This window comes from Myodes glareolus, chromosome 8, assembly GCF_982192425.1.
Source record: "Myodes glareolus chromosome 8, mMyoGla1.1, whole genome shotgun sequence".
In the NCBI taxonomy this organism is placed as follows: domain Eukaryota; kingdom Metazoa; phylum Chordata; class Mammalia; order Rodentia; family Cricetidae; genus Myodes; species Myodes glareolus.
This window is the reverse complement of record NC_142033.1, coordinates 110,517,033-110,529,869: the sequence shown is the minus strand read 5'-3', so window position 1 is coordinate 110,529,869 and position 12,837 is coordinate 110,517,033. Positions and strand designations below refer to the sequence as shown.

General features: G+C 38.2%; 1 protein-coding gene across 1 annotated transcript in view; it reads left to right on the top strand.

The window, feature by feature from the left end:
- LOC148121268 (uncharacterized) overlaps nt 1-12,292 on the top strand; it is a 59,053-nt gene extending 46,761 nt beyond the window's left edge. Inside the window, exon 4 of the mRNA XM_087909506.1 lies at nt 11,697-12,292. Within this exon, the coding sequence (XP_087765632.1) occupies nt 11,697-12,285 (589 nt within the window). The 3' untranslated portion in view covers nt 12,286-12,292. The remainder of the gene's footprint in view (nt 1-11,696) is intronic.
- Nucleotides 12,293-12,837: the final 545 nt, after the last annotated feature.

The window sequence follows — 12,837 nt, the reverse complement described above, 5'->3', positions numbered from 1 at the left end:
ATTCCCCCAAGCTCTCCCCAGTCCTCCCCTTCTCTCTACCCATCTCCCCTTGCATCCACTCCCCACCCCCCATCCCACCCCACCATTCCATGCACTCAACTTTTGCCTGGCAATCTTGTCTACTTCCAATATCCAGGAGGATAAATATATGATTTTCTTTGGGTTCACCTTCTTATTTAGCTTCTCTATGATCACGAATTATAGGCTCAATGTCCTTATGTATGGCTAGAATTCACTTATGAGTGAATACATACCATATTCATCTTTTTGGGTCTGGGTTATCTCACTCAGTAAAGTGTTTTCTATTTCCATCCATTTGCATGCAAAATTCAAGATGTCATTGTTTTTTACTGCTGAGTAAAACTCTAAAGTGTATTTGTTCCACACCTTTATCCATTCTTCTATTGAGGGGCACCTAGGTTGTTTCCAAATTCTGGCTATTACAAATAGTGCTGCTATGAACATAGTTGAACAAATGCTTTTGTAGTATGATTGGGCATCTCTTGGGTATTTTCCCAAGAGTGAAATTGCTGGGTCCTGAGGTGGTTGCACAAGTTTGCACTTCCACCAACAATGGATGAGTGTTCCCCTTACTCCTCATCCTCTCCAGCATAGGCTATCATTGGTGTTTTTGATTTTAGCTATTCTGACAGGTGTAAGATGGTATCTCAAAGTTGTTTTGATTTGCATTTCCCTGATGGCTAAGGAGGTTGAGCATGACCTTAAGTGTCTTTTGGCCATTTGAATTTCTTCTGTTGAGAATTCTCTGTTCAGTTCAATACTCCATTTTTTAATTGGGTTAATTAGAGTTTTAATGTCTAGTTTCTTGAGTTCTTTATATATTTTGGAGATCAGACCTTTGTCTGATGCGGGGTTGGTGAAGATCTTCTCCCATTCAAAAGGATGCCTTTTTGTCTTAATGACAGTGTCTTTTGCTTTACAGAAGCTTCTCCGTTTCAGTAGGTCCCATTTATTCATTGTTGTTCTTATTGTCTGTGCTACTGGAGTTCTATGAAGGAAGTGGTCTCATGTGCCCATGTGTTGTAGATTTCTTTCTAGTTTCTCTTCTATCAGGTTCAGTGTGGTCAGATTAATATTGAGGTCTTTAGTCCATTTGGACTTGAGTTTTGTGAATGGTGATAGATATGGGTCTATTTTCATTCTTCTATAGGTTGACATTCAGTTATGCCAGCACCATTTGTTAAAGATGCTTTCTTGCTTCCATTGTGTACTTTTAGCTCCTTTATCTAAAATCAGGTGTTCATAGATTTGTGGATTAATATCCAGGTCTTCTATTCGATTCCATTGGTCAGCATCTCTGTTTTTGTGCCAATACCAAACAGTTTTCATTACTGTAGCTCTGTAATAGAGTTTGAAGTCAGGGATGGTAATGCCTCCAGAAGTACTTTTATTGTATAGGATGGTTTTGGCTATTCTGGGTTTTTTGTTTTTCCATATAAACTTGATTATTGTTCTCTCTAGGTCTGTGAAGATTTTTGTTGGGATTTTGATGGGGATTGCATTGAATCTATAGATTGCTTTTGGTAGAATTGCCATTTTTATTATGATGACCTCCCAATCCAAGAGCATGGGAGATCCTTCCATTTTCTGGTATCCTCTTCAATTTCTTTCTTCAAAACCTTAAAGTTTTTGTCAAATAGATCTTTCACTTCCTTGGTTATAGTTACCCCACGATACTTTATGCTATTTGTGGCTATCGTGAAAGGTGTTGTTTCTCTGATTTCCTTCTCTGCTTCTTTGTTCTTTGTGTATAGGAGGGCAACTGATATTTGGAGTTGATCTTGTATCCTGCCACATTACTAAAGATGCTTATCAGCTTCAATAGTTCTTTGGTAGAGTTTTTGGTGTCACATGTACACTATCATATTTTCTTCAAATTATGAAAGTTTGACTTCTTTCTTTCCTAATCGAATCCCCTTGATCTCCTTATGCTGTCTTATTGCTATTGCTAGAACTTCAAGCACTATATTGAAGAGGTATGGAGAGAGTGGACAGTCTTGTCTTGTTCCTGATTTTGGTGGGATGGCTTTGAGTTTCTTTCCATTTAATTTAATGTTAGTTGTCGGCTTGCTGTGTATTGCTTTTATTATATTTAGGAATGAACCTTGTATCCCTAATCTCTCCAAGACCTTTATCATAAAGGGGTGTTGAATTTTGTCAAATGCTTTTTCAGCATCTAATGAAATGATCATATGGTTATTTTTTTCCTTCAGTTTATTTATATGATAGATTACATTGATAGATTTTCGTATGTTGAACCAGCCTTGCCTCTCTGGGATGAAGCCTACTTGATCATAATGTATAATTTTTTGGATGTGTTCTTCGATTCGTTTTGCCAGTATTTTATTGAGAATTTTTGCATCAATGTTCATGAGTGAGACTGGTCTGTAATTCTCTTTCTTGGTTAAGTCTTTGTGTGATTTTGGTATCAGGGTGACTGTAGCTTCATAAAAGGAGTTAGCCAATGACTCTTATGTTTCTATTTTGTGAAACACATTAAGAAGTATATGTATTAACTCATCTTGGAAGTTCTGGTAGAATTCTGCATTGAAACCATCTGGTCCAGAGCTTGTTTTGGTAGGGAGGTTTCTGATGACAGTTTCTATTTCCTCGCGACTTACAGGTCTATTTAAACTGCTCACCTGGTCTTGACTTAATTTTGGTATATGGTATTTATCTAAAATAAGAGTGTCCATTTCTTTCACATTTTCCAATTTTGTGGTATACAGACTTTTGTAGTAAGATCTAATGATTCTCTGAATTTCCTCTGTGTCTGTGGTTATGTTCCTCTTTTCATTTCTGATCTTGTTAATTTGCGTTTTCTGTCTCTGGCGTTTGATTAGTTTGGATAGGGGTTTGTCAATCTTGTTGAATTTCTCCAGGAAGCAGCTTTTTGTTTCATTGATTGTTTGGATTGTTTTCTGTGTTTCTATTTTGTTGATTTTAGCCCTCAGTTTGATTATTTCCAGTCTTCTACTCCTCCTGGGTGAATCTACTTGTTTTTTTCTAGAGCTTTCAGGTGTGCTGTTAAGTCTCTAATGTGAGCTTTCTCTGTTTCCTTTATGTGGGCACTTAGTGCTATGAACTTTCCTCTTAGCACCGCATTCATGATGTCCCATAGGTTTGGGTATGTTTTTTCTTTACTTTCATCGAATTCAAGGAAGACTTTAATTTCTTTCTTTATTTCTTCCTTGACCCAGGTATGGTTCAGTAGTTGACTGTTCAGTTTCCTTGAGTTTGTAGGCTTTCTGGGGTTAGAATTGTTGTTGAATTCTAACTTTATTCCATGGTGATCCAATAGTACACAGGTGGTTACTCCAATTTCTTTATATCTATGGATATTTGCTTTGTTACCGATTATGTGATCAATTTTTGAGAAGGTTCCATGAGATGCTGAGAAGAAGGTATATTCTTTTCTGTTTGGGTGGAATGTTCTATAGATGTCTGTTAGGTCCATTTGGCTCATTACCTCCGTTAGTTCTCTTATTTCTCTGTTAAGTTTCTGTTTGGTTTACCTGTCCCTTGGTGAGAGAGGAGTATTGAAATCACTCACTATTAGAGTGTCAGGTTTGATGTATGCTTTGAGTTCAAGTAGTTCAAGTAATGTTTCTTTTACATTGTGGGTGCTTTTATATTAGGGGCATAGATATTCAGGATTGAGTCCTAATGATGAATTGTTCCTGTTATGAGTATAAAGTGTCCATCTCCATCACTTCTGATTGATTTTAGTTTGAAATCAATTTTGTTAGATATTAGTATAGCCACACCCTCTTGTTTCTTTGGCCCATTTGATTGGAAAAGCTTTTCCCAACCCTTTACTCTGAGGTAGTGTCTATCTTTGTGATTGAGGTGTGTTTCTTGTAAGCAGAGAATGTTGGATCCTGATTTCATATCCATTCTCTTAACCTGTGCCTTTTTATAGGTGAATTGATTCCATTGATATTAAGTGATATTAATGACCAGTGGTTGTTAACACCAGTTAATTTTTCCTGGTGGTAGTGTTTGTGTGTTTCCCTTCTTTGAGTTGTGCTGGTGGAGGGTTGTCAGATTCTTGTGTTGTTATAGGTGTTGTTGGCTTCCTTGGTTTGTGATTTTCCTTCTAGTGTTTTCTGTAAGGCTGGGTTTGTAGCTACGTATTGTTTAAATCTGTTTTTGTCCTGGAATATCTTGTTTTCTCCATCAATAGTGAATGCAAGCTTTGCTGGGTATAGTAGTCTGGGTTAGCATCCATCGTCTCTTAGTGTCTGCAGCACATCTCTCCAAGACCTTCTGACTTTCATGGTTTCCACTGAGAAGTCAGGTGTAATTCTGATAGGTTTCCCTTTATATGTTACTTGACCTTTTTCCCTTGCAGCTTTTAATCTTTGTTCTTTATTCTGTATGTTTTGTATTTTGATTATTATATGGTGAGGGGATTTTTTTTTTATCCAGTCTATTTGGTGTTCTGTATACTTCTTGTACCTCCATAGGAATACTCTTCTTTAGGTTGGGAAAGTTTTCTTCAATAATTTTGGTGAATATATTTTCTGGGCCTTTGAACTGTAAATCTTCTCCTTCTTCTACCCCTATTACCCCTATTCTTAGGTTTGTTCTTTTCATGGTATCCCAGATTTCCTGTATGTTTTGTGTTAAGCATTTGTTGGATTTGTTTTGTTCTTTAATCAGTGAGTTTATTTCCTCTATAGTATCTTCAATGTCTGAGATTCTTTCTTCTATCTCTTGTATTCTGTTGGTAATACCTGTCTCTGTAGTTCCTGTTTGTTTACCCAAATTTTCCATATCCAGCCTTCCCTCAGTTTGTGTTTTCTTCATTACCTCCATTTCATTTTTCAAGTCTTGAACTGTTTCCCTTACCTGTTAGATTGCTTTTTCTTGGTTTCCTTGGGTATCTTTGAGAGATTTATTCTACCTTTTTGTTTGTCATCTCCATTTCTTTCGGCAGTTTTTCATGTCCTGTTTAAGTTCCTCTATTATTTTCATAAAGTTCCTTTTAAAGTCGATTTCTTCTATTTTTTTATGGAGTAGGGTGTTCAATTCTTCTTGTTGCATGATCCCTGGATTCTGGTGTTGTCATGTTTCCTTTCAGGTTGTTGGAAGAATTCTTGTATTGGCGTCTGCCCATCTCTTCCTTCAAATGCAGCCAGGAGAGTCTTGTTGTCTTGGTCCAATCTTTGCTGTGTCTGACTCTCTGGGTGAATCTCCTCAGTGCAGGAACAGGAACTGTTCCCGTCTGGATGGAACTCCTCAGCACCAAAACAGGGACTACTGGTAGTCCAAGGACCCTGCAGACCAAAGGGCGAATGTGGGGGGAGGGCACGGTTGAGTGGAACACAGAAGACCTTGCAACAGAAGCTGAAGGTGCCCTGCACTCCCTTGAGGCGAGCTTCTGGCCTGCCTTGCAGGCAGACATTCACCCATTTCCATCCCATCATTATTTTAGTCAGGTAGACAGACATCACTGGAAACCCTATCTTCTACTTCCGTTCAAACCCACAGCCGAGGCATTCTGCTCCCACCAGTGGCTTGTGGCTTAGAGACTAAAGGCTCCCAGATAATCATCTCTCATTATTGTGAGGGACACATCTATGTCTTTTAATTAAAATTGAACTTTAATTAAATGATGTCATGAAGTCCCCTTATTTGGGCCCTAAGCCCATGCTGCAGCTAGCAAGGTATTGGAGTAATCAAAAACAGACAGGGAGATGATGAACCAAGTGTGTTACTCAAAGACTGGAACTCTCCCATATTGCTTAATGAAAGTAGAGGAAGAAACACAATGTTAGCAGGAAAGAAACAAGGCAGTCAGGCTGTTAGCAACTGGAAATGGCTCAGCCCTTTTGTTCCTCAGAGACCACTGAGCCTGGGAAAACACGTCTAGGCCTGGTCACCTTTAGGGATGCTGACAACCAGGAGTGCAGTGATGGTGCCTGTAATATAATCTTATTTTCTTTCTGTTTTGACAAAAATTTTCCTGTATCCCAGGATGGCACAAGCTCACTATGTAGCCAACAGTGACCTTGAACTTCTAATCTTTCTGTTTACACCCCTAATTGCTGGCATTATAGGGGTACACTACCATACTCGGGCCAGTGGTCCGGGTGATCACTGATTTTGAGTTGGATGTCTGGGGATTTGGGGATGCTACTGCTCAGCCTCTGCAGCTTTGGTGGGTATGGAAGGTGCATGGCCTGTTCTTCTGGTCTGTGGCAGAGAGAGCAGCTCTGTCAAGCTGAAATCCCAGGGTTCACCTCTTCCACTTGCAGACAACACCAAGAATTTAATGGGCACAGATGATGCAGGGGATGCTCAGGAGTGTGGCAGGTTTCTGCCAGGTCTCAGAGTCTTCAGGGGGTATGTGAGGGTCATGGGATGGTGGACTATGGTCTCAGGGTCTTCAGGGGGTATGTGAGGGTCTTGGGATGGTGGACTAGGGTCTCAGGGTCTTCAGGGGGTATGTGAGGGTCGTGGGATGGTGGACTAGGTCTCAAGGTCTTCAGGGGGTATGTGAGGGTCGTGGGATGGTAGACTAGGGTCTCAGGGTCTTCAGAGGGTATGTGAGGGTCGTGGGATGGTGAACTAGGGTCTCAGGGTCTTCAGGGGGTATGTGAGGGTCGTGGTATGGTGGACTAGGGCCTAGAGAACGGGACTTTCTATTCTGGAGTTCAAACACTCAGCTCTTCCAGGTACAGGTAGGGCTGTGGTCACTGATGAAGCACAGGATCCTTGGGGTTCCTTCACTGTATTTTTGCAGCAGGCCCTCACTATGTAGCTCTAACTGGCCTGTAACTGACTGTATAGCCAAGGGTCTCATGCAGTCAATGAAATCCCTGTCTTCTGGGTTTGGAGTGGTGGGATCGAGGCATTTCAACCCTGACAAACGTCACCATAACTTAACATTAGTCATTATCAGTCGAGGATCACTAAGCTTTGTTTTTGACATCCTAATTTCATTCCTTAGGATGACGAGTATTTTAAAACACATATTTTTGAGTAATTGTAGAAATGGTTCAGTCATCCCAGCACTGGCTGCTTTTGTAGATGACATTTACCTCATTACTTAGGATTATTCCTAGGTATTTTTGAAGCAGCCTGAATGTGGTGATTAACTAATATATTTTTGAAATTACCATTATTGATATCTGGGAAAACTAGTAATTGTGTGTGCTTTGTAGTTTTTGATATCACTTAGATCCCTTCTGAACTCTGAGAGATGCCCAGAGTGACTGTGGTAAATTCTTCCTGTGATTACACCATCATTACAAGGGAGTTGGATGGATTCCGGTTCTACCAGTGTCTCATTTATATCCTTTTTCTAATTTGAATTGCTCTCGGTCACTTTTATTGTTCTAGAATAAATGAGGCCTGAATGTTTCCTCAGTGTATTCCTGCTAATACTGCCTTTTTGTCTGTGTTCTCTTATGTTGGACTAGTTGTCACACACACACACACACACACACACACACACACTTTACTCTCTTCAGCTGTGTGCCGTTTCCTCTTAGATCCTTTAGAAGCTTATCACACAATCTTGCTGACCTATGTCTCATACATTTGTATTTCCCACTGAGAATTTCTCTTCAATGGGCTCGATTTGGTGTGAGTGTCGGTTTTTGTCTATTGATTTCTTATTTAAAAAATATATTCTGTTTGGATCAGTTACCAACATTATTTTTCTACCCTCTAGTTGGAAGTAGTGGTTTTTTTGTTTTGTTTTGTTTTCGGTTTTTTTTTTGGGGTGTGTGTGTGTGTGTGTGTGTGTGTGTGTGTGTGTGTGTTTTGGATATGGCCAATAACTCTCCAGCTCCTCTGTATTCAACTATGTCACATGTAAAATATCCTATTTCCTGTGTTCCCATGGATAATTTTACTCTGAGATTTCATGTACACTTGGCCTCTAATTATGTTCTGCAGTGCTGCTTGACAGAATGAACGGTGTGAATTCATAATTTTCTTTAAATGATTAGGGTACAATGATGTGGTTTACTGTAAACTTTTTTAACCAGCTATATATTTTGTAACATTTTTTTTTCTGACTAAATTTTGAGAGGACCTCTGAAATCATCATGGTGTTTTTATGCTATTATGTTGTTTGGCATTGCCCATTATTTTTATTAATTTTATGTTTGAGTCTGTTACATCTTGATGTGAAATGTCAACAGGATCTCTTCTTCATTCCTGCAGCAGAGACTTAGAGAAGAATTATCAGAGAGAATGACTATATCTTTAGTAAATGTGCCCCAGGTCAGTGTACTGTCAAAATTCCTTTGAAAATTGTTTCTATATGGAAACCATTCCAGTTTTAATTCTCTGCTTCTAGTAATATCATCTAAAATATTTACTTCTTATGATTTTACTCTTTTTCTTCCAAATATTTAATATATATTTTTCACAGACTTAAACACTGCAATTCTCAAAGAGATTTCATAGTAAAGGATTATCTAAGAAATATTTTGATGCACAGATCCTAGAGAAGATGCACTTCTGTCTTTGTAAATTCCCAAAGAGGGACAATCTCCTAAGGTGCCATTCTCTTAGGGGACAATTTTCTTTCAAGTAACCACATTCCACTCTCTCAGTCCTAAAGGCTTGTAGCTACATCATAATGGAAAAACTCATTCTGTCCCATGTCAAAAGCACTCCTAGTCTACAATGATCTCAAACTTATTTAAAAGACTAAAGCTTAGCATCTCTTTTGAGATTCAAGCGATCTCTTAAATATAATCCCACTGTGAAATCAAAGTCAAAAAGCTACTCACAGACTTTGAACATATACATGACCATCCAAATTCTTGGGGAAAGGAGCATAGTGAGGAAAAATTTGACCAAAGCTTACTGAAAGAGAGCTTGTCAAACTCCAAACTCTGCATCTCCACATCTGATTTCAAAGCTTTTCAGATCTCTAACTCCTTTCAGCTTGGTTGACTGCAAGATCCTTCTCTCTCTAGGACAGGTTCTCCTCACTCCTTCACAGGTTTTCCATGGTTCTGTCAGCTCCAGCTCTTGGGATTTGGAAGGCCCTCACTTCACTTGCACAGTTTCAAAGAGTGGACTCTTGTGTCTCCATTAAGGGACACAGCTGACACAAGCCCGAGCTCACCCACTTTCCTTTATTGTGGAGGAAAAGTTGATAATCCCTTTCTTATATCCGTGTCAGAAATTCCTAACCATGAGGCTCCAGCTGCAAATTTTCGCTGCTTGCTGGTACTGGAACCTTCAAATCTTACTGTGTTTTCCAAGATTTCCTTCACTGTCTTAGCTTGGCTGTCATGGAACTTGATCTGTTGCCCAGGTTGGCCTCGAACACAGAGATCCTCTTCCTTTTGTCACAAGAGTTCTGGGATGAGAGGCATTTATCACCATACCTGGCTCTAACTTTACATTAAATCCTTTCACAATTTAAAGCATCTTGGTAGGTTCTTGTCCCAAAATCACCACAAACAATTACAGTAGTGTGTGTGTCACCTTAAACACAACACGTTTACTCCATTCCACTTCCTGGTGCTCCTTTTCTTTCTATATTACACATTTTTTTATTCATCCTTCCTCAATTTGCCCTTTTTCACATAAAACTTCATTATGCATAACACTAATTAATCCTACCAGTCTATAGAAGGCTGTTTTGAGATTTCCTTAGACAATACAAGTAAAATGAAATTCTTCTATGACCCATTAAACAATACTTGCCATTTTAAAATAGCCCAGAGAAACAAAATCCATGTTCCTCTAAGCAAAGTCATGGTCCAGTCTATGACAGCAATACTGTAGTCCTCAGTAATAACTGTCATCTTAGCTAGTGTTTCAAATGTTGTGAAGACACACCATGACCACGAGAACTTTTATGAAAGAAAACATTCTCGATTGAAGCTAGATTACAATTTCAGTGTTTTAATCCATTATAATCATGGCAGAATAGACAGGACATTCAGGTAGACATGGTGATGGAGAAGCAGTTGAGAGTTTTAAATCTTGATCTGCAGAAAACAGAAAGTGAACTGTCTACCACACTGTGAGTAGACTGATCGTAGGAAGCCTAAAAATCATGCCAGTGGTAAGACAGTTCTGCCTACAAGGCCATAACTACTCTAAAACATCATACCACCTAAGGTGCTATTTCCGTTAAGGGCCACTTTCATTCAAACCATCGAGTATCACAGAGAACTGGAAGTAGAATAAATTGCATTATTTAATGTGGATTCTGGGATCTGAATGGGAGTCCTCTTGGTGAGCAGTTGGTGTTCTTATCTGCTGGACAGTATTTTTCTCCATCTCCAGAAAATGTTTATCTTGGATGAACACGTATGGATCTTTTACATCGCAAAACAATCTATTTCCTTAGGTCTCTTTTTCTTTGTATAGCATTTTTTTCCAGTAGCACATGGTAAATGGATAATTTGCCATTATAGGGTCTGGGAACATTCAGGGTTGTGGACGTGGACTTCTCCCTGAGAGTACTATTGCAGGGACATGTGCATTGATATGATACTTGACAATTACAGCAATCTAGTTTTTGTTGCTAATAATTCTCTTCTTGAGGAATTTCTGCTTCATCCACAGTGTGTACCTGCTTTGTAAACCATCTAGAGACTATTAGAAATGAGGGAAATTCTGGTAATAAACATAACTTTTTAATGCTTTGTCCAAACACTTTTCTTTGCTCTCTGAAAAAGCAACCAATACTATTACGAAATGACCTGTGTAGTCCTCTTACACAGCATTTAATGAGAACTTCAAATTTCAGTGAATGTTGAACATTCAGAGCAAGCAGTTGCATGATACTGTACTTTGTAATTGGAGTGGATTGATACTAGTACCAGTTTAACCTTTACATATGCCTGAATTTTAAGAACTAGAGATGTTACATAGAGACCAAATTATTCTGATGAGCATTTTTGTTGGTTTTTAAAATTTCAATTGTTTATTTTTGAGGTTTGTTCTGTAGTTTTAGTCCCGGCAGCACAGGACAGCATGATAGTAATCCTAGGACTAAGGAGAATGAGATCACAAGATCTGGTAATTTCCTGGCCAGCCTGGACTACATAACGTGTTATCAGATGAACTAATCTATAAACTGTGAGCCTCTCTAAAGCACAGTAAGAAAATAAAAAATGACTTCCACATATTCTATAGATGGTGCTGTAGAGAGGTCCTTTGTCATAATGTGTTATTGCTCAATCATCTATTTTTACCAACTTCTGCAAGATTTTTAGTATATATATATATATATATATATATATATATATATATGATAGTATATATGTATGTGTGTGTGTGTGTGTGTGTGTGTGTGTGAAACCTACTGACAGTCCTCAGAGTTAGATGACAGTTAGATTGGTGCTAAGCTTGCATGTAACAATCATGGAAGGAAAATGGACTCCCCTGAGAACTCTGTTTCAAGAATTTTCCTAGGAAATGTGTCTTATAGAACTTAAGGAGACATTGGTTTTTAATCTGTAACATGTATCAATACCTATAAGCCATATTTGTTCTCATTTTCAGAAAAATATCATATATGGTGAAAATATATAAATATCGTGAATAAAGGACATCATCTACCACCGAGTGAATATCCAAGAGAAGTCTTATAAATTGAATGAGACTGTCAAAATGGCCAATGGAAAATGCCTTTATCTCTTATATCAGGCTAAAAACAATAAGAAAACCCATAGTGGACAGGTACCATACAAGTGTAGTAAATGTGATAAGTGCTTTTTCCAAAAAGACCAACTTGTGACACATCAGAGAATTCATACAGGACAGAAACGTTTCAGATGCAGTCATTGTGAGAAATGCTTTATACGTCCTGATCGTCTCAGAGTACACCAGAGAACTCATACAGGAGAGAAACCTTTCAAATGTACTGACTGTGAGAAATCCTATACGTGTATGAATGCTCTCAGAGTACATCAGAAAACTCATAAAGGAGAGAAACCTTTCAAATGTACTGAGTGTGGAAAATCCTTCACACAAGGCTCTAGTCTTACAACACATCAGAGAATTCATAAAGGAGAAAAGCCGTACAAATGCAGTGAATGTGAGAAATCCTTTAGGCAGATTTCAAATCTTCAACAACATCAGACCATTCATACAGGCAAGAAACCTTACAAATGTGATCAATGTGAGAGATCTTTTGCACATATATCAAGTTTTACAAATCACCAAAGAAGTCATACAGGAGAGAAACCTTACAAATGTAGTGTATGTGAGAAATCTTTTGCACGTACCACAATTCTGAGAAAACATCAGAGAATTCATAAAAAACATTGACCTTTCAAATGTGTTTGCTTGAGAAATACTTTCAACAGGTTTACAATTTTTGAAAGCATCAGATCTGTCATGCAGAAGAGAAACCTTCCAAATGGAGTAGCTGTGAGAAATCCTTTACACTGTGTTCAAGACTTAGACAAGATCAGATCATTCATACAGGAGAGAATATTGTCAGTGTAGTTAATGTGACAAAGTCTTTATCTGTTTCTCACTTCTAAGAATACTTAAGTAATGTCATACTGGAGAGAAAAGTTTCCATAGTAAATAATGAGGCATGTGATTTATTCAATTCTCTGTTCTTAGAGACTATTGCATCTCCATATAAGAGAAACTTTATGATCATGAGATATTTGTGAGATTTTTAATAATTTATGGATATTACAAACATTGAGTGCATGATGAGGAAATAATTGGAAATTGTAACAATGTGGGACAATTTAATTAAAATATTTTACCTTCCAATCTCAAAAATTGCATCAGAGTGAAAGATGAAGAAGCCTCCACACTATGCCATGTTATTCAGGTCCCTGAGAATGAAACCTTCCATCCTGA